Source organism: Papilio xuthus, unplaced genomic scaffold, assembly GCF_000836235.2.
Source record: "Papilio xuthus unplaced genomic scaffold, Pxut_1.1 DF826159.1, whole genome shotgun sequence".
Taxonomy (NCBI): Eukaryota; Metazoa; Arthropoda; class Insecta; order Lepidoptera; family Papilionidae; genus Papilio; species Papilio xuthus.
Genome location: NW_013532490.1, coordinates 2,541,338 through 2,564,832, shown reverse-complemented (window position 1 = coordinate 2,564,832; position 23,495 = coordinate 2,541,338). Strand labels below are relative to the sequence as shown.

At 32.3% G+C, this 23,495-nt stretch overlaps 1 protein-coding gene across 6 annotated transcripts in view; it reads left to right on the top strand.

The window, feature by feature from the left end:
* cher (filamin A protein cher) overlaps positions 1-23,495 on the top strand; it is a 54,946-nt gene that overhangs the window by 10,602 nt on the left and 20,849 nt on the right. For 3 of the 6 annotated variants that reach the window (XM_013319363.1, XM_013319365.1, XM_013319364.1), the window contains exon 2: positions 5,032-5,147. Coding sequence is in view for 3 of the 6 variants with exons in the window: in XM_013319361.1 (XP_013174815.1) it covers positions 4,467-4,489; positions 5,032-5,147; positions 5,534-5,584 (190 nt within the window). In the remaining 3 variants the exon portion in view is untranslated. Of the gene's footprint in view, positions 1-4,367; positions 4,490-5,031; positions 5,148-5,533; positions 5,585-23,495 lie in introns of those variants that run through there. The other 3 variants (XM_013319361.1, XM_013319366.1, XM_013319362.1) reach the window with 3 other exon arrangements.

The following is a 23,495-nucleotide window of genomic DNA, read 5'->3' as shown; positions in this document are numbered from 1 at the left end:
AAAAGCTTGTAAATTTACAAAGGCCTCCTCTAAATTAACGAGGAAACAAAACACATATACAACATTAAATAAATAAATCAGTTGCAGTATATCTGAAAATTTACGTGATGCAAAATAATATATAGCTTGAGAATGAATGCAAAGGTGGTTAGTCATACGTAGTCATAGGTACGATGACCGCCAAGTCACGTCGCTGTGTTCTACAACAATAAACCTCTTAGTATTTGTGATTCGTTTGCATTGTAATAACGGATCGCGTATCGTTTGAATTAAACCTTCAGTTTGTTATATGATTACTTAATTTTGACACTGATATGATGACACTCTAGAAATTATTTATAATATGTCATCAAGTTTAAAGAATGTTATGCATCTTGCTTGTAGCAACCGCTTCCCGAGCATCTGGCGTGTAATATCGTCATCAACACATCGGCATACGACATGTTCTTGTTTTTCTTTTTTTTTTAATATCAATAAATTAATTACAGCCATGTTTTATGAAAACAGAACAGCTGTTACACTAACTATGTATATTCGGAAGATATCCAGAGACTTTTCACAAAAAAGATTAGTAAATATTTAATCAAAAAAAGTGTATAATAAAGTAATAAATTAAAATAAAAACTCTATACGCTTCAGTAAAAAAAAGCCGACCTGATAAAGTCTACTTGTACTGAACAACTGTGACCTATAACGTCCTTGTACTAAGGCTGACCTACTGTGATCTGACAAGGACGTTCCCTCGCTCCGAGGCCGGAGCTACCCTCACTGAAGGTCGGAGGGAACTAGAACTGGGACACGGTCTCGGATCCCAGGGACTTTGTGTAACTGAAGGCCGTTAGCGCAGGTCACCGGGACGCGCGAGGGCCATGGAGGTCGAAAGGTCACACGTGTAACCTTGAACTTTAAACCTCTGCTCGATTTCAATACATTGAACGTTTAAAAATTGACTATGAAAGAAAAGTTTTATATTTTATTTAATATAGATAATTAAATTAAATAGATAGTAGACAAGCACCTCTTTTGTTTTTTCGTATCTATACATGCTTTTTCCTATAGTATGACTTTATTTCTCGACTACAAATGTACAGATAACTTCGCAATAGACGTTTAATTAAGTAATTAAACATAAAGTTGTAATATTAAATATGTAATGATGGATATTGTAGCCAAATACAATAGATCAGGCAGTCGAATTCGGGCGGGTTGCCAGATCCCACCTGTCCGTCCGTTTCATGTTGACAGCCGCTTTTGTAAGCTCGCGTAATGACATGCACTCAAGTGATTGATTACATTTTTCCTCGTTACTTTCTACTGATCGGTATGTACAGTCGTGTACAAAAATATTTATGAGACAATTTAATTGTACTAGCAAATACAAACATTGCTTTTAAACGAAACAAGGTTTTGATAAGAAATGTGATACTTACTGAAATTCTCTACTATTATAATATTATAAATGCGAAAGTTTAGATGGATGGATGGATGTTTGTTTGATGGTATCTCCGGAACCGCTCAATGGATTTTGATGAAATTTGGCACAGATGTAAAACATTGAAAGTAAGCATAGGTTGCTTATTATGTTTTTTTTTAAATTCACGCGGGCGACAGGTTATATGACATTAAAATTGAATAGAAATACAGTCATAATATTACATGAATTACCTTTTTTGACGACCGTCTCTTTACTTTTTGCATTGAATAATTTTGCAATTAAGATATTAAAATCAAATCATATGACATTTTATGATTACGTGTTCTGACATTTATATGATGATCTTTAGGCTAATAAATCCTTAATAATTTTCATAACGGACAGACTGACTTTACCACGCTTGCCAATGTACATTAGAATCCGATCGCTGACACATAGATGGTGTTCTGTTTGTCTTGTCATATTATTTGTAACATTGTTACAAATGTTACAAAACAGACAAAGCGTTTGTCGGTTCATTAATTTGCAACATACTGTAGTACACTTTGTACAGCTGTCACTTTAGCGAATATTCTGTGTAGTCAATAGACTGTTTCTATTTGCCTCTTTTTATTATTAAATTAAACGAATCATGGATTAATTTCAGCTAAGTTTTCCTGAGGGGTTAGACAGAAATGCATTCGTTTCTAGACGATTCCATAGCGAACATCCAAATGTATAGAACTGAACTTTCGATAAATTATATGATTGACGTGCGTCAATTTTATATATTTTTGAAGTTCACTATGGAATCGCGTCGAAGGGAATGCACTTTGTCTAATCCCACTGACCTGATACTTTTCGCTGTTATAAATAGTGTCTGTTTCAAAATCTGGTCTTGGACTCTACGGTCTAAAAGATAAATTAAAAATTAGTCTCTGCTTAAATAAATAAATTTGCACCACATTTTTGCGCTTTTATTACTAATCAAATAACAACTTTACATTTTACAATAGACACAGTCAAAGTAAGTAAATTCTATGATAATACAGACAAAAAACAAATATAAAGGCAGACGATAATCTGTCTCACCGCATTGCTATAAAACTATGAGAAAAACATTCAATCATCCCTGATTTTGTAGGTAATACCGATGTTAAATGCATCAAAAGAATTGTTTACAATATAAACATGATTTATAACAAGCGATAAACATATCTAACGCACACGTAAATTGTTCCTTATTGCATAAACATTCAAAATATCTATAATATTAATATTTATTACGATTTAAATCTATAAATGTTTCTATATTTACTTATTTATTAACAAATAACGTATATTATAATGTATGTAATTGCATATTTTAACTTTTTTGTACTAGACTTTAATGGACAAAAGCTGTTGTAGAGAATAATGGATATTTTAATGTTCTTCCTATTTTTTCAACTGCGAAATTCACTTTCCCTTCACATGCTTTTCTTACCGGAAAAGGAAATAGACATTCGGCACTCCAGTCATTTGTCCTAATGAATACTCTACGACTCTTTCCAAAGTTTCGTTGTCGTAGTATTAAACCGTTAAGTCAGCACGTTCGGCAATATTGCCTTCCTGACTCTACTACAGTTGGAAAACGAATTCACATTTATAATTAACTAGCTGTCGCCCGCTACTCCGTCCACGCGGAATTAAGTGAGATGCATTCTTTTGGTAATACCTTCTAATAAACATCCGTCCATCTAAACATTCGCATTTATAATATTAAGTAAGATTTACACAAAACCTGATTTAACATATCCTTTTCATATTACGTATATGAAATAACACGAAGTGTTATCGCATGATTATTTAGTAATACAAGAGATTGAATGTACTGAGACTTTGCCAAAGAATTTAAACAAATCAAGATAAATTTCACAATAAATATTCAAACAAAACAGGTAACATAACGATAACAAAGTTATGCGATATTAACAATTGATAGAACTGTTTATTTTCGAACTTCCCTTTTTGTTTTAATAAATTATTTTCCTAATATTATAAATGTGAATGTTTGGATGGTTGTTTGCTTGAAGGTATCTCCACAATGACAGCATGGATCTCGCTGGAATTCGACATAGCCTGAAAGAAGTCCTAGGCTACTAAGTTTTTTTAACTCTGCGCGGACGAAGTCGCTTGCAATAGTTATTAAAAAAACATGAGTGTACGAAGATATCTTCAAACACAGTAGTAGGTTTTCAGAATATCGACAGCCTTCCTTTCTTAGTATGTCTTACGTAATCATGCAACAAAATTGTTGCAAATCAATAACAAATGTCGGTTACTCAAGGTTAACTAAATATAAGAAAATACAGAAACGTCCGGTGCTATTTTATCACAGGAAACTTGGTTGTGTTTGTTCTAAAAAATTACAACAATGTTATTAAAATTCGGATGTTGTAAATACTTTTATTGTTTGACGTTATTTTCAATTACTTTTAGATATTAAGTCATTGTTGGAGTTTTGATCGGTATGTGCTCTCTCAAAGAGTCTTGATAGGCACAGCACATTCAAAAAGCTTCGCAAAGATGACGGCATTTTCCGTAGCTCTGCTGGAAGTAGGCGCTTAAAAAGACCTCACAAAAGGAGGAGTAAAGTATGCGATATGATAATCCATAGTACTAACTGTAATTTTTATTTCTTTTAATAGATTCCCCAAGATAGTGTTAACCCCAATACTATGGTGAAAATGAATTACATTTAAATAAATACGACTTTAGGTCCACGCCATCTGTGGTTAAAGTATAAAACTTTGATGCGCCATCTATTGGTGAGTGGCGACTTAAAATCGATCTTCAAATTCTTTTATATTCCAAAGTTCGCCTACTACACACCAGAGTTTCAGTTTCAGAGTTTGAGAAAAGTATTTATGTTTCAGCTGAACAACGTGAACTTGGCTGTCCGAAAATAGTTTAGTTTGACATATGCACGTTAGAAACATGTAGTTTTTTATTTTGAATGTCGTCGTTTAGCGAATTTTATCTGAATAAACTTTATACTGTGTCGTTGTAGATGATATTCAAAATGGACGCCGGGTAAATATAAAATAGATTCGTTCGCATGCTTGCTAAATTTCAACTCAGAAATTCCATCGATTTCTATTGTTTTGGTTCTACATAACCTCTTTATTTTTGTCATCTCGCCGTCTATTCTATTGCGTATTGTGTTTTTACACAAATATACGTTTAATTTAGTAACAATTTTTTTTAATTTGTGTATAAAGTATCTTCTAATATGACTTCTAGAGATATCAGTCTTAGAAAGTTGAAACAAAAATCTGCTGATTCAATAAACAATAGATATAACATAAACTAGACTATAAATAAGTTAAAAAATAAGTCTTTAAATACATACATTATTACACTTACTTATTTAAACCGTAACACAATATTTTTATGGAATCCAAAACTGTACAAAAGCAAGATAATAATTTTATATTCATTTGTTATATCTAAATGAAATCATAGTAACTATTAATTAAAATAAAGCTTAAGTAAATACATGATTCGGTCAATTTTGGCCCTTAGAAAGCTGTTAGTAAAGCATATATCTGTATGTAAATTATTTTTATTTACAGAGACAGTAGCGCCAGGAGGCTGGGTGAACACCGCGACCCCTGCTGGTACATAGACTCCGCTTACGCCTCCTCTCTCAAAGTCTCCCTACGTTTACCTACCAGACAGTTCCTAGAAGGTAAGTTTCTTTAATGCAAATAAAACAATATCATAGGATAATGCTTGAATAGACATGTTCTTTTAAAGTTTCCCTTATAGAGGGTTGATTAAATTTTAACAGAAACTCTTCCAGAGGTAACGAAACACGGTTATTAATCGTTGTGATTCTCTTTAAAGTAATTTTATATACCATATAAAATAATAAAGAACAGCTTTTAAATGCAAAAATGAAGAGGGAGGGTTGGATTTAAGGTAAACTACGGAGTCTATATTTGATGGATCTTTGTCTTTAGCTTGTTATTTCCTAAAGATTCTTTGGAGGCAAAATAATCATATCATGATTTAGATATTTAAAAAAAAAAGTAAGTGGATTATAATGCATTGAATTCACTGAAATGTTTACAGAATTTTATTCTCCAAGCTTCCCAGTATACGATCTAAGCAGATACGTCATGGGTATGTTAAGACACCCCTTACCAAAAAACCAGATTGCTACAAATGTTTTGTATGACTTCCTTGTAAATTAATGAATGTGTTTTTGTTTTGTACGTTTTTGAACACCCTGTGTACGTCCATTTTTGCCCTTTTCACGGCTTTAGAGTTGTGGCCCCATGCAAGTACCATGAATTCTAGAAACACCGCCATCTATAACAATATTAGCGTACTATTCAGCCCTAAAATTATCATTGAAACTGAACATTTGTCAGTAGCTCTACTTCACGCTAGATGGCGCTTTTTGATATCTTCACGAACAATCGAGCTTTGTGTTTTAAAACGGTTAACTTCATTTTTCCTTTGTTTTATTCTCTTGTTTAGTTAAGTTAATAATAAAATGTAAAATTAATAATTTTACACATAAGGTTTCTCATTATTTTAAAATCTGATATCTAAGATATATAGAAACATAAATTTAATAATGTAAATATTCACAATCAAACTGTTACATTATGCAAATCTATGTAGTTTTTATTATGGCGTTACAAATATTGTAATATTAAAGTGATATAAAAACGGCTAAACACTCACGTATATTCGTCCGGTGGCGGCACCAACTAGTTTCGAGCCCATCGGGGGCCCTTCAGGATGAGTGGTACTGGTATTATTATAATGTCTCACGAAATTTTGAATAATTTAATTGTAAAATTCTTGTAAGTTTTTATATGTTCCACATCTCCCAACCCTAAATATATTGAAATTTATAAATAGATATTAAAAATATGTGACTGGAGCGAGATTGGAGTAGGTATCGGATGCATGAATGACGCAGATTTGCGTTATATTTTATGGCAGCAGGTGTCGGAATTTGTTTATATTGAGATAATAAGCGCAACGTTGATGATATTACGTTGGGATATGCTTACACCATTTTATCTTTAAAATCGTTCAACTGACCTTAGTGTTATTAAGGGTATATTTAAGTTCATGTTTATATATTTTTTTTTATAAATATATTAGATTAGTCAGCCGGTTGTCGTAGACGAAACATCTTTAAAATATATGTTTTTTATATTTACGTTAATACGTTGGTTAATAAGTATGATATTTTACGGATAAAGTTTAAATCTAGGAAGAAAATCGTACCGAATTAAAGTCATAAATTTTTATAATTTATCTTACTTCTTACTTACTTGGTACTAATTTTATAAATTCGAATGTTTAGATGGATATATGGATTTTTGTTTGAAGGTATCTCCAGAACGGCTGAACGGATTTTGATTAAATTTGGCACACATCTAGAATATAGTCTGGAAGAACACATAGCCTACTTATTATGTTTTTTTTTTGTATAACTCCGCGCGGACGGAGCGGGCGACCTCTTGTAATTAATAAATTACAGTCCTATGTATACTAGGTCTTCAATTTGAGAGACAGATTTAATTTGATAATGCGTATGTATTCGCGTTTTTTTACTTGAGTGAAACTTGTGTAAACTGAGAAACAAACTTCTATATAACATGCACAAACATATAAAATGATATTTACAGTAAGGGTTGACTCATAACAATAAAATTTATTTTTATCAACAGACACGTGCAATGCCAGTAAAAAGATTATACGCCGATTACTTTTGTCAGCGCTCGTCCGATCTTTATGGAATTATATCGTCAATAAATCGAGAAAGTTTGCAACATAAAGTTTGAAATTCAGTCTCAGTATCCAGGCCAACTCGACCGTTGATAAATTTTGAAAGCTTACTTTTTTTTATACATATCTTTGTGCCCATTGCCCTGGATGTTGGTTGGTGTTTTTAAAGAGACTAACAACGCAAGTGTGGTGATTAGTTTTCTTGACGGCGTCAGAAATAAACATCACAGCGCCAGAGCAGTTATGTGGTTACGCACAATTTCATTCGCCGTTTCCTCTATTATTAAAATAAATGTATTATTTTAAGGGAACTCGTCTCAATGCTTTATTATATTTTAAACTATAAAGAATCTACACTTTACTAGTAAGACTAGATTGTGACAATTTACTTGATTGTCCTCAATGTACGCCTATATTATTATTATAATCTAAGCTTCTTTAACGTATCTTCAATATTACATGTTTACGGCTAAGACAAAGCAGCCTTAAAAACTGTGGTATATATCACAATCATCAAACTAGTATTTGCTTGGAAAACGCTATAAAACTGTTGTTTCTAACTCCAATAACGTAGAGGAAACACGGAATGCGGTGTGTCAACATAAAACGCGTTGATTTACGAGCATCGCCGGACGCGTAGCTTATAGTCGGGCGAACGTCATCGCTTGACAATTTTTTTCACACGTCGTATTATCAGAATTATGACAGAAGTAGGCGACCTTGTCAATGTTCTCAGCGAATTCGTTTCTCATTCGGTTACACGTGTTTGTGTTGAAAATATTCTTTTTCACTTATCTACAGTTTCAGAGGATATTAATGACAACCGACTGAAGTTCTTCTTCCTGGCCTTATTCCACTTATGTGCGTTCGGCGCACAAGGTTTTTATCTTAAGCTTTTGGCTTATTTTTTACACCTGACCGCCTGCTGACGCCAACCCTACATGGGAGGAACATAAATCTTACTAGTATTATAAATTGCGAGTGTTTAAATGGATGAGGTTTGTTCGAAGGTATGTCCGAAACGGCTGAACGGATCTCACTGAAATTTGGCATAGATGTGGAGTATAGTCTGGAAGAACACATAGGCTACTTATTGAGTTTTTTTTTAATTACACGCGGACAGAATCGCGGGCGACGGCTAGTACAATGTATAATAACACTATAAATTGAACAAAAGCTCTTATCGCTACGTAGTGATCATCGTATACTTCGATTACCAACTGAAGAAAGTTACATGTTTTAAGCATATTTATTAAACCATTCTTGGTTTTGTTGCGGCAGACATATGAAAGGATATATATTATACTCTAATTATTATCTCATCACATATTTTTCTTGCCAATTTCGATCATGTAATCTTGAAACTGAAGTCCTGCGTTGATTCTCATTTATTTTTCTAAAACACCGTTGTTTTAGACATTATTAGTTATAATCATGTGGCGCGAATGACGTGCTTTCGTTACAAAGTCCAGTGTCAGAATGAATAGTGAGGGGACATAAACGTCGACATTTAGTAAGGCTAGTGTTGAGTCAATACACTGGCTCATTTTTGGATTATCTTCCTAACAGTTGTTATAAGTATTTAAAGGAAGTATACCTTTCCTTTTATTGTGTATAACTAGGCAATTCATAGTGATGGTAACACATCAATCAGGCGTATTTTCAGACGTATTTGATATATTTCATTCTTTCAATTATAACTGTCAACGATCATAGCAGTGAAATATGCAATAAACACCGCGTAATATACAGCTTGTTAATTTTAGACATTATGACAAAAGCGTTAATGGGTTTTGGTGATCCAAAGGTCATGTTTTGGTGAACAGTGGTGAAATAAGTAAACATAATATATCGATATTCTCCTCATCATTTTTAGATCTTCTAAATTATATTGTTATTTAAGGGGATTATCGGGAGATTATTATATTATAGGGAGATTATCAGCCATTTAGGCAATAAATCAAGAGAGTTGAACTGTTAATTGCAGAGTTTATTAGATGTCGCTCACGACTGTCTGCTCGGTATTAAAAAAAACTTAATTAGTAGCTTACGAGTATGTGTTCTTTCAAACTATGTTCTACATCTATGCAATGTTTCAGTGATATCCATACAGACGTTCTCGAGATACCTTGAAACATACATCCATCCATCTAAACGTTTTTTTTTAACTACAGTTATCGTAAATAAATTAATTCGATTACTATGATAGATCATTGTGACAGGTGGCGAAGCTTATCTTGATATTTAAACCACAAGTTTATAATAAAAAGGTCGTATTATATTTGTTATTTGCCAAGAGACTGGGGAAAGTTGTTAATAACTTGCGTGGGTGGGATCAGCTAGACGTTGCGTTTGAAATTTCCGATCCCCGTGTGATTCAGTGGGAGCGTATAATTTTAGCTCGCTCGCGGTTGAGGGCTGGAATCATAAATATCGCAAATTACTGCTGGATGAAAAATCTGAGATCATTTTGGAGTATGAAGACCTGTGTGGACTTAGTGGGATAGGGACAGTGACATTTCTTGTTAATTTTATGCCAGTGGACATGTATCTTAATAAGGCAATGTATACTAGTTCAGGAAAACATAGATGGTTACTTCATACACGTAAAATATTAGTACAATTAGAGCCTTAACCCTTATGTTACACCCATACATACAACTTTATAAAAATATACGATCACTCTAAAATAATTTTTAACTTAATTTTATTAACACATTACATTTTTAGACCTTTTTTAGTTTTTCTACAAAAAATAAATGCCACAATAAGGGTTAATAAACACTCAAGTGAAGGAAAATATTAATTTCATTAGTTTTAAGCCGTTAAATAAGGAATATAAGAAATTATACTTCGATATTTTCTACTTACATGTACTTATATTTTGGCATTGACTCAAAGTAATGAAAAATTTCGCATTCCCCGCGAATCTATCTTTTGAGTCATAGCGCCACTTGCTGGCGTATACTTCATAATTTTTTAATAATTCAAAATTATATCAGGAAATGATTTATTGAAAAATATTTCTGAGTTAAATTTGCCTACGACTGTGGTTATTTAATGTCCTGTATCTTGTTAACTATTCTAGAACCACTGAACTAACTAAAACAGTCTAAGAGAGATGTTTTCAATATTACCTTCTTATCAAACTCTATAATTGCATTGTAAAACTGTAGCGTCTGATAATAATAAGTATTTCGGTACAGAGAATATTTAATGATCAAATAGTAGGTAGATTCATATAACAGGTTTGAAATGTAATATAATCTTTATAAATCAACTAGTTGTCGCCCGCGACTCCGTCCGCGCGGAATTAAAAAAAATAATAATAGTAGCCTATGTGTTCTTCCAGACTATGTTCTATATACATGCCAAATTTCGTTCAACTGATTTGGATCCATCCATCCATCTTAACGTTCGCATTTATAATATTAGTAAGATTAGTCCACCCGATGACACCGCCTTTTATAAACACCCCTTACAAAATTCACCATAAATTTTATTTGAATGATTGATTTAGGTTTAGTAATTTTTTAAAGATGTGTAATGGAATTAAAAAGTGCTTTTAATTGTCACGCGGACATTAAAAAATAAGACTAATTAACAAGATCAATATGGCGCTTACAATTTTTGGCGGGAGGCCAGGCTATTGTTGTTCTCTCCTTTGTGTGAAATAATCATCCTAAATTAAAAAAGTATGCAATTAATTTTGAATTCTAAATTTACTGACTTTCTGAAAAGTAAAGTATTGCTTTTTATTTAATTCCTTTTTTTATTTTTTTTCTTGCTTCAATATGTAAAAAATATTGCGTTTTATAGTTACTTTAGTACACTTGGTAAACTTTATTAATGTACTAGCGTACGCACGGTACTACGTCCGCGCGGAATTAAAAAAAAAAACAAAATTAGTAGCCTATGTGTTTTTTCATCCATCCCTTCAGCCGTTCTAGAAATACCTTCACAACAAACATATATCCATCCATCTAAACATTCGCATTCATAATATTACAAAGATTATTGGATCGAATAATTAATTATCGATTTCTCAGAAATTCATTAGTAATAAATCTAAATTCAAATAAATTATCTTCCAGTAAATTGCAACTGGAAATATGCAAGTGTACACATTTGGCACAGAGAGTTGCCGGCAGGTGGGGCGTTACAGAATTACAGGGTGACAGCCAAGATCCAAACATCTTGGCGGGATGGATTGAAAATCATATATCACTCGGAATTTCAATAGAATACACTGGAAAAGATAACGTTACATTGTATGCGCTAGCGCCCTTTTTGGATAGGATCGAATCCAATGGCGTTAACGTAAAACATCCTATAACTACAATCTTCTTCGTGAAATATAATTAAATACTATCTGTAGGATTACTTAATTATTTATAACTTGATATAAAAATATTTGCAATATTCAGGCTTGGTTCAGTTTTTTTTAACAATTCTGAGTGAAATTGATTTTCATTTTTAGTCTTGTCTAGAATTCACGCAAATTATAAACTCCATGTTAAGTAAATGTATATTTGTTTCGATTTACATAATATTAATAACTACAGCCTCTTTTGGAAATGTCCCAAGCATTCGCAAGGTGATTTAACATCTCTTGCGGTGAGTAAACATCGATTTATAAAGTCTATTGCCTTGTGTTTATTAAAATACTAGCTGTCGCCCGCGATTCCGTATACGCGGAAGTAAAAAATAACTTAATTAGTACCCTATGTGTTCTTCCAAGCTATGTTCTACATGTATGTTAAATTAAAGCGCGACCCAAGCAGCCGTTCTGGAGAAACCTTCAAAGAATCATCCTTATAGTCTAGACTACCAATTATTATTTTTTAATACCGCGCGGACAGAGTTGCGTGGGACAACTAGTAGTCCATACTTTTGTAGCTAGAGACGAGTCAGATATTAAAACGAGTCACATTTGAATTGTCGTAAATTACGCCAAATATAAATCAGCATTGCATTATTTTTATTTGATTGAAACTACGCAAGTGTTTCGAATAATTAATATTTGATTATACATACATTTTTAAATAGAAAACATTATAATTTTGCGTATCATCATAAATTATTAAAGTTCGTTGCCCCTTTGACAATGAGATTTGGTTATAAAAATATTTTTACTAGCTTTTATCTGCGGTCTCGCTAGTGTACTGAACCTTGTACAAATACTATTTGATATAGAGTTCATACTTTTTAATTTAGTTAATAAATTAAAGAAAAAAATAGGTTGTATTGATACCCTACTGTGACGTCACACAAAACAGGATTAATAAAGTACAAAAGTATTCTTTAAGTATTTAATAAGAAGATATAATTATGATTACAGTTATGTTGCTATTAGAATAATATAGACATGCCGTATCTTTAAATAAATCAACATTAAACTCTATGGAATGTCTTTGAGAATATTCAATCCAAAGCTGTCATTTTTAGAGCTGTCATAGATTAAATATATTGCAAAAAAATTGTCACTGGAATTCTACAGTTGCATAAAATTAGTCTACAAATTGTTCCTAAAATGTATTTACTTTTAACAATTTCAAACAAATGTTATTTAAACCGAAAGATGAAGATGCTAATTATGAAATCTTTTAAATGTTTTAATACATACAATTTTTACTAATATATATTAAATAATAAATTAAGTTTTGATATCTAGAAAGCGTCAGTTAAATTTTTTAGACCTTTATTAATTATAGTTTTGAAATATTATTTTAAAAAAAACTAATCAACGCCTCGTTAACAAAAAAAGGTTCATCAAAAAGACAGAACTGCATAAAAGACAATCTGGGTCAGTATTTGTCACAAAATGGCAAGTGTTGAAAAACGTTAAAAAATAAACGTAATTATAATAAAATATATAAATAAATACTTACTTTGGATGTTACTACGCGGGAGCGGCAACCGCCTAGTCATAAGTCGCGCGTACAGCTGTGCGGTGCTCTGGAGTCATATTTTAAAATTTAAAATAAAAAAAAAGTGGCCAGTGAAAAGTGGTTTAAAAAGTGTTCGGTAAAATTAAATTTTAACGGTTGGTGTTTTAAAAATCGAAATGGCGGGAGTACGAGCTTTTATAGTTTTTTTATTATTTTATTTTGTCAAAATATTTTAGGTATACACTAAACACTATACAAGTTTTTATTTAATTACATTTTTAAAAACAAACGAATATTGAGTGCTACGAATGTGCTACGTTCGTAGACATCGCTCGTTCGATTCTATTGTCGTAGCGAACAATAGACGAGACAGGCGTTTGATTCTACGGCATATGTTTTTTCACTACATATTTTTAACACACGTACATCACTTAATATTTACCTTTAATATTATTTTTTATTTAACCAAGATACTCTCTCAAATAAATTTATATTTTATAACATAAGGAACATACGTCAAAAGAATAAAATTTAAAGTATGTAAAATGTAAGTTAGACAAAATTTTACTGGTTGCGTAACAATTCGAATCAGAGAAATAAGACTGTCCACAACGTGTTAACGAAATTATAAAATGGTATGAAAATCTGAATAAAACCTCCTTTTCTTAAACATAGCATATTAATAACACCCACGTGTAAGATATAAATGAAATTATAACATCTTTAAGAGAATTTAACATTTCTCTGCGCTCGTCCATTGAGGCGCTCGACTATTTTTTACCAAAACTCATAAGTTGCGTGTTGTTACGTTATAAAATATGTTTTTTTCAGATGTGTGAGCCAAATTTTTGTATTTTAAGTTTGCTAAATCTATATATTATACTAATAATATATGTTTGAAAATATAGAAAGCGGCTAAAATATTATTTCTTACTAGGATCGGTGGTGAAGTTATTAAGCACTTGAGCGGACTGAACGGCAACCTAGCCCAGGTTCGATTTTCGAATTTCATATGTACATATATTCTACGTTCTTATGATGAAGGAATGCAACCTGTATATTCAAAGATGTGTGCAGTCAACTTCACTGGGCCAGCATGGTTGACTATGGTCTAGACCGCCTAACTTGGATAGGCACATAACCCCTCAGTGGGGACATAAATCTAAGCTGACGATGGGGATCTACCTTGAAGTAGTTTCCAATGTTAGGTATTATATCTTCGTTTTAATTACTCTGATTTATATATAAATAGTTACAACGAGGTTATAAAAAAAGTATCTTGAAGTCTTATCCGGTTAGCTGACTATATGATTAACTTAATTAATATTCATAAATATATTACTCAGGGTTGTTAAATGGGAGACTATAAGAGTAAATTTAGTACAAGAAATCCACGCTGTGAAACCGCTTAATTACTATATTATGAATATAAGATTAGTAGTTAGTTGTTGATATCAACTTTCCGAAAAATAAGTTTTTTTTATATCATAAGGTGGCAAACGAGCGTGCGGCCACCTGTAATCGCTGAAATAGCGAAGTGACCGTTGCCCATAGACATACGCTATTGCATATGCGTTGCCTACCTTTAATTGACGGAGGAGAGGATGCACAGAAAGAAAACATTTCTATGCATCCTCTCATTCGGAAGGTCCACTTCCACTTCCCATCCTTTCCTTATAAGAAAAAGAGTAGGATGAGAAAGAGGACTAAATTAAGCCTCCGGGACGCACACTCATCAGACGAAACGCGGAATTGCTTCCACTTCACGCCTGTCTTCTGTGTGGTCGTGGTATTTCACCGGGCCAGTCAGGCCAATTCGTGCGAAGATGTTAAAGCGGGCTCTACCACTGTTAAAGTTTCAAAATGTACAGATTGATGCCGTACTTTGTTTAAGCAATGCTATAAACAACTTCGCAATCAAAGGATAGATTATATTTCAAGATTTATTGCGCCGTTTAGTATAAATTATAGCTGTTTCTAATATTGCAAATGATTTCAATATTTTAATCATTCTTACAATGTAACAGCGTGTCATATAGTCAATTTGTTAAAGCTGAATAGCTGAAACAACTTAACAGAAACATGTCGATATCTTTGTTTCTTTTAAAGACAATGAGCAAGATGACTAGTGTTTTGGTAACTCACAGTAATATGTATTTGTTGTGTGATTTATCGTTGGTTTCAAAGACCAAAATCCCTGTACAAAATTGTTATCTTAGTTTTTTCAAAGAAAATGAAAGGCATTCTGAAAGGTAATGAAAGAGATGACTTTTATACTTTTGGCCTCAGAAACCATCGATTAGAAATGTACACCAATATTTCAGTCTATATTTTCTATTTAATATGAACCAATTTAAGCAATTTTTTATAAAGTAAAGGACCTTTTTCGAGGTTAGAAAGCTTTTTAGAATTAAATATATCTTATTTCTTACAAATATTAAAAATAATGGATGTTGTTTAAAGGTAACTTCAGAACAGCTGCATGGGTAATGCAGAAATTTGGCATAGATGTAGAACATAATCTCGAAGAACACATAAGCTACTAATTATGTTTTTTTACGTAGGCCACGCAAATGAAATTGCGTATGTCTATGAGCAACGATTACTTCGCTATTTCAGCGATTTAAGGTAGCCGCACGCTCGTTTGCCACCTAATGATATAAAACCAAAATAAAAGCCGCGCGGATGGAGTCGCGGGGAGACAGCTAGTAAGGAATATAAAACACGCGTTGAAGAATATTTGTCTTCCGACAATTCATTTTATTAAAACAAAACGATTGTTATATAAATCTTCACAAACATTAATAGTACTTGATAAAATTTATTGCGTTACAATTGATAGCATTGTTGGCATTATTATAAAAATGAATTCAATAGTTTATCTAGATTGATTCGATTTTAATGTAGTCAGTCATCATAGTCAGTGCCAATTTTTTTTACTTGTTACTACACTGAATCTGTCTACACATTACATAAGAAAGTTAATACATTTATAATATAATTTAGTTTTCTAATATTTGGTCGTTTCCATCGTCGATAGATTTTCCCGAAACAAATTATCATTCCCGATTCTCTTTGCTACTTTTTCGGTTCATGGAAATAGCATTGAATAGTTACAATTTTATAAAGAGTTACGTTAAATTAATCTACAGTTTATTACCCAGTCCTGGATTACTACATAAGGCTTAGTCGACATAATTTTGAGTTGAATTTGACTTCCTCCGTGAGGTCGTATGAACGGATATAGCTTATTTAACTTATATAATATGAAAATGTCTAGAAGATTGTATAGTTGGCTATATAATTATCCAAAAATTTAAACGGATGCGTGTTGCGCCTGAAATTCTTGGCTTTAGTTATCTCTCGCAATGCCTCGTTGACGATGAACGACCCCGATTATTTCTGTTATGTTTATTCGTATTGAATTTTGCGGTGACGAAAAATTATTTACACACGAGTTTTGTAAATAGTTGGCCGTAAGTTAAATATTCGTTTGTCAAATATTATTCTGGACTGTTTGTGATTTATCGATGACTAAAATATCGTATAATTACGCATTTAATACGCCATTTAATAAATAAAAAGTTTACGAGTTAATAATACTGTTTGTAGTGACAGAAAAGTATCCCGGAGAACTTGACTCTGATATAGAGATATCAGGTAGAGACCTGAAATCTTATTTTGTAAATTTTTCTAATAAGTTCTTTCCAGAACCTAATACTCCTTGTTATATTTGTAATATTATCTTACTTCTTATCTTCCTAATATTATAAATGCCTATTCTTAGATAGATGGATAGACGGATGGATTGATGTTTGTTTGAAGGTATCTCCACAGCGGCTGAACAGATCCCGTTGAAATTTGGCATAGACGTAGAAAATAGTCTGAAATAAATTCCAGCTTGATACCTTCAGGCATTTTTTAATAAAAGGGTCTTAACAGTCAGACGGATGGATAACAAAGTGATCCTATAAGGTACGGTATCTATTCCCTATGAGGTACGGAACCCTTAAAACACATATGTAGACGTATTTATTAATCCAGCGCGGATGGAGTCGCGGGCGACAGCTAGTATAGTGTAAATACTGCAAAATTTCGCTTATTCATTTCTAATCGAATAGATTTGTCAACTGACTTTGACAAATACTCGTATTTTGTTAAATAAACAGTTGCCGTATGTTTACAGCAAAGCGAATCTGTTCCAGTTTCTACATTTATAATCGTCGCGTCGCTTACGCATAATGTTATACGCCCCGATTTATTTCGTTGTACAGGATGCGTCGGATTTTCATTTTCTTTGACACGTTTAGTTGATTACATAAGTACTTATTGAGAGTGACAGAGAGTGAGAGAGAGATGATAGTACAATAGAAGGAGAAAGTCCTATGACAAAAGGAATAGCGGTGGACTTTACAAAAGAGAAAACACTTGATACGATATAATCATTTGTAAGTTGCCAGCGATTGTCAGCGCGGTATTCAAGTCTAAAAAAATCTATTAATATTTAACTGAACATACACCTTCCCAACAGTGAAAGAATTTTTCAAATCGGTTCAGTAGTTTCGGAGTCTATTCAATGCAGTCAAACCTTTCCTCTCTATAATATTAGCATAGATATAACAGGAATATTTCGTTTATATTAAACAAAAAAAAAGAACGAAATAACATTTAAAATTTATAGTCTCATTGACATTCCCGTAGGATTAACGTTCCCGTGAATAAACTATAAAAATAAAGAATTTATGATAAATAATATCATTAATGTACAAAAAATTCGATTTTCGTAATATTTCTTGCCCTTAACCACCTGACGTTTTCCATCTTCAATAATACTGGCTGATAATGAAACTATATAATTCAGAGGGCCGCTAAATTGAAGCCATGTGTCACATTGAGTTATAAAGACGCTTGACCTCGGTTCTTGATGACATTATTTTGAACGCCATTACAAGGATCGGTGTAAATGCGGTCTATCCCACTCAATTTCACACCGGCCAAAATTATTCTGGTGAATTAAAGCTCGCGCAACTGAAGTAACTCAACCTTCAAACCGAACTGTCAGCTTTGACAGATGTCGGAAGGCAATGTAAATGAAAATTAATTAATTAACATTAAGACATTTAACTTTTATGTTTAGAATGTAAACAAATTGCTTATATTTCATACACAGTTTTCTATTATATATATTTTAATATTAATTTCTAAGACTTAAGTATTCTAATGTAGATAACTACAAAGGTAAAGGAAGACCAAAGAAAGTATGGATGGATTGTGTGAAAGAGGATATGCGTAAGAAGGACGTAGATTCCGATATGACGGCTGACAGAGATGGAGTACATACTATGCCGACCCTCTGTAGGAATAAGGATCTGTCTGAGAAAAGTATCCTAAGTCTTAATCTATTTTTGTTTTCTCTCCAAACATTATGTGTGATAAATGACGACAAATATTGTATATGACAGAAGATCTATCTAGAAAATTAAGTTAAAAAAAGAATTGAACATGAACGAATGCATAACGTGTTTTCTAAATTGATAAAAGCATTTAGTTGTAAATGTCCAGTTTGATTAGAATTTGAAATACTACAAACGAACTTACTGTCTCATTACATCGTATTGATTTTATTTTTGATGTAGTCTATTAATATTGCATGTTTTTTTTAAAGGTGATTGTGTTCACTGTGATTTTTTAAATATGCAGTCTACCGCACAGCGTCTGTAAATAAAATAAACGTGACATATCCTATATATAATTTCACGCATGTAACCTAGAGAGGTAGGCAGACCATGGACTTCCATTTGGCGCGGATCTGACGCACCTCTCACTTCTTTAACATTTTAAATTAAACCAAATAGGTTGATACTTTTTAATTATAAATTTTCAATGAATTAAATTCTATAAATAAAGTTAAAAGCGATGGAAATAAAATTTATTTAGGTAAAGGTGACACTGTAACAACTTTCTCGGGTGCTGATAAAATTTTCTTTTAAAAATTTTATATCCCAACATTTCGTCACTTGGTTTTCAAATTTAACGATTTTGCCAATTTTAAATTATTTATGAGTCATATTTATATCAAGTGTTTTTAATGCGATATTTATTTTTTTCTTAATTAAAACTTCGTTTGTATACACAGACGGTGCATAATAACTTTTTCATATAACCTTCTGACGCATTGCCTCTTTTTACAATTATAAGAAAACTAGCTGTCGCCCGCGACTCCCTACGCGTGGAATTAAATAAATCTTAATAAGTAGCCTATGTGTTTTATTAAGACTATGATCCACATCTATGGCAAATTTTAGCGAGATTCGTTCAGCCGTTCCGCAGATACTTTCGGACAAACATCCTTCCATCCAAATTTTATTTATAATATAATAGTAGTAAGATACTTTATAGGAATGAGGAGTGTCAGAGAAGTACACTTAGCTATTTTTTCTATATCTATGGTTTTGCATAGTTGAAATCCTCATATTCTTGGACTGTCATAAAAAAAGTTAATATATTTTTCCCTCATTTAGTGAACTTGTTTTGTATTTAATATTACGCGGATTATCATTTGTTCAAAACTTTAATTCGTAGTAACTAAAGTGGAATATAATAAAAATTACAAATTATAACAATCATATCTAAACAATTCTACTTTTATAAGGCTGTCAGACTTATTAAAACAGAGTTTTGGATCCTCCCTAATAACATTCAATTACATGCAATCAGTAAAATGTGCAAAAATAAATTCTCATTTCCGTTTAATCTTACTTATATTAAAAATGCGAATGTTTGGATCGATGGAAGGATAGATGGATGGATGTTTGTGTGAAGATATCTCCAGAAAAACTGTGTGAATCTCGCTGAAATATGGCATAGTCTGGATGAGTTGTTTTTGCAGTTGTGTGTTCAAGTAAAGTTCATGGATACTGAGTTATAATTGATACAAAAATATGATAAAGATTTTTATATTACGTGTGTAGTCTTACAATGTTGGAAATTAAATCAAACTTTCAACAAAATCATCTAAAATTTTATTATAGTATTATATGAGTCATGCAATTGCCGGCGATAAACAGATATGGGCGGACGTCAAAACATATAAAATCGTGGGTAGTTGGGAATAAAATGGAATAAACAGATGGATCAACAAAGTGATTTCGAGGTATGGAACCTTAAAATAAAATATTTAAATTATGAGGTCACCTCCTCCTCCAATTAACACTTTAAGTATGCGATCGAAGTATCGTAGGCCGTATGTGGTGTTAATGTATTTTGCTATACAATAAATAAAAACAAATATAAGCAAATAAATATTATTTTAAGCATTAATATCAAATGCGGGTAGACGTCAAATACTAAGCCAAGTCGAAAGTGAGCGTGAAGAATGCAATCTTGGAATAGACTCACCCAATTTCCCGGTTTATCTCCTATTGCATACAGTGTGCATGCTAAAATAATTTTGATTGCAGCGACATTACTACGAAATGTGGGTCATATTAAATAAATTAATTGCTAGAAGATACATAAATGTGACCCAATTAGGTGTCTTTGTCCCTGTGCCAGAGTTTACTTATAAATTCGCAGCATAACATCAAACGTCTTGAATCTATGATATTAAATAAAATATTAAAAACTTATAATTTACTAAAATATATTATCCCCTAAAGGAGTCCCTTTAGGCAATGTCCCGAAGATACTGGCAGCGTTCCCCCTTTGTATAGCTTAACTAATTCTTTGTCCGAGGTAGCTGCCAGCTCTTCGGTCCCCTGTGATGTCGATTAACTTTTTTTTATTTACTTAAAAAATACAATAAGTGACAGAGAAGGATAGCAATAGGTTTTTTGTATACTCGTTTTAATATATCTATATATCTTACTATATTAAATCTAACAAGAGTGTGTACTGTAAGACAAAGATAAGTCCTTTTCTTATAAGGTGAGGATGGGAAGGGAACGTGAAAGCATAATATCCTCTTTCTGTGTATCCCTTCTGTCGATTAAATGAAGGCAACGCATCGGCAAATTCTATGGGTATTGGACACTTCGCTTTGGCGAATTCAAGTGGCCGCATGCTCATTTGCCACGTTAAACTGTTTTTTTTTTAGAAAAAAAACAAAACTAATTTTAAACAATAAGACTATAAACACATAGTTCCAATATACTTTGTTTATTGTCGAATGAAACACAAATGATTATCATAAACAATGTCGAATTTCATTAAAATACTTTTCAACTCAATTAAGCAATAAAATAGAGAAAAAAAATCCAATGGAATCTTGCCAAAGCACTAGGAAAGTGTCTTGATATTTTAGGAGTATCATGTTTGTTGAATGGTTATTTATATATTATATATAAACTAGAATTTTCACGTTTTTCGTCAAAATTTATGTTAGTTGATACGACAAATATTGCTTTTAGAACTCGCAAAAAGATATCGAAAACATTTCTTTTTGAACGTAAGAAAAATAATATTTTTGTCTAATAATTGTAGATACTTATTACTCTATTGTAAAGCTTTATACAGCATGTTTAAAAATATGCATTTATTATTTTGTTGTATTCAGCTACTTTATTACAAACTTGTAGACAATTTGGTGTTGTTTACTAGATTAGATTATTTTTAATAAATATCTGACAATTTTATACATAAGTTATTTGGAACATCCTATAGCAAGGATATGTTAAGACAGTATTGCGCGTTTACAATCTTGCCTTAAACCCGAGGAATGTATGGGCAAGATAAATTTATAAACATTATTGCCACTGGATTTGATTGGAATTTGGCTCGGTCCAGATACAGGAATTTAAAGTATCGACAATCTTATAATAGTTATGTATTTAAAATAAGTTAAAAATTATTAAATTAAGACGCCTATTTACTACTTATTCTTGTATTCCTATTAAAGTTCTCTATACATATTTTTTTTTATATCACAAGGTAACAAAAGAGCGAGCGGCGACCTGAAATCGCTGAAATAGCGAAGCGACCGCGGCTCATAGACATACGCAATTGCATATGCGTTGCCTACCTTTCATCGACGGAGGAGAGGTTGCACAGAAAGAAAATGTTTTCCCTTTCCTGCATCCTGCATCCTCTCATCCGGAAAGTCCACCTCCACCACCCATCCCCTCCTTACAAGAAAGAGGGTGGGAAGGGAAAGAGGACTATACAAGGCCTCCGGGACACACACTCATCAGACGAAACGCGGAATAGCTTCCACTTGACGTCTGTCTTCTGTGTGGTCGTGGTATTTCACCGGGCGACCCGGCCAAATCGTGCGAAGATGTTAAAGCGGGCTCTACCACTGTTGGTATCAATAATTAATCATATAAAACACGGATCAAATTAGTTCCACCTAATTAATTAATTGGTTCAACCTATGTTAAAGATCGTGCCAAGTACGTGATGTCGAAAATTGTCGTATTTGTATTACATCTTTCAGGCGGGGTTTTAGCCGCGAGTTTCTGACACCTAAATCCCGTTTCAAATATGTTATCTCGGTTTTGTTTCGTCAAAGACTGTGCCCGTGACTTCGTCCGCGTGAAATACTTTCTTTCGGTAGCAATTTAATTATTTAGACTATCTTTTTTACTTCAACTTAAAATTCATAACAACAAAACATATTAAACTCACAAAACATTAACATATTCCAAAACAAACTTTCATCCCCTATTGTTTGCACCCTTGACGGTAAAAAATTATAAACATTAAATGTCTTATTTGATGATTAACAGCCTAAAAAATAAGTAAAACTGACTATATTCCCATATTAATTTCCATCCCCACTTTTAACTCCTTACAAACCTTTTTCGCATTTAAAAGTAGCGTATGTCCTTCCATAGACTATCTTTGTGCCAAATTTCATTTAAATCGGTTCAGTAGTTTTTGTGTGAAGGAAGGATAGACAGACAGATAGACAGACTTACTTTCACATTTATAATTTTACGAAGGATTTTGATAACGGAAACTAATGTTAAGAGTTTGTAAACTAAATTTATTTCGTGCAAAAACGTTTTTGTTATTTCCATTCATATTTTCTCCTCATCAATTCTTCGTCACGTGAAATTGTTTTTATTATCGAAGTGTTTTTTGTTGTTGATTTTAATTAGGTTCATAAATTACGAGCGATTTAACCTTCTTCGATAATTTAAGTCGCATTTCGGTACGAATATAAGAATATTCGAACCGACAAAATATTAATATCAATCAAAAACTTATTACTTGCATATTTCAAACGCTTTGATCTTTGCTGAACATTCGGAGATGTTTCTAATGGTTCAGTTTCAGAGTTAACATGATTTAATGCCATAGTAATAATTTTACAATTTCGTACTACTTTATGTTTCATATTGTCTTGGAAAGTTGAAAAGGGAAATTGTTTGTGTTTGAAATCTGTTCTG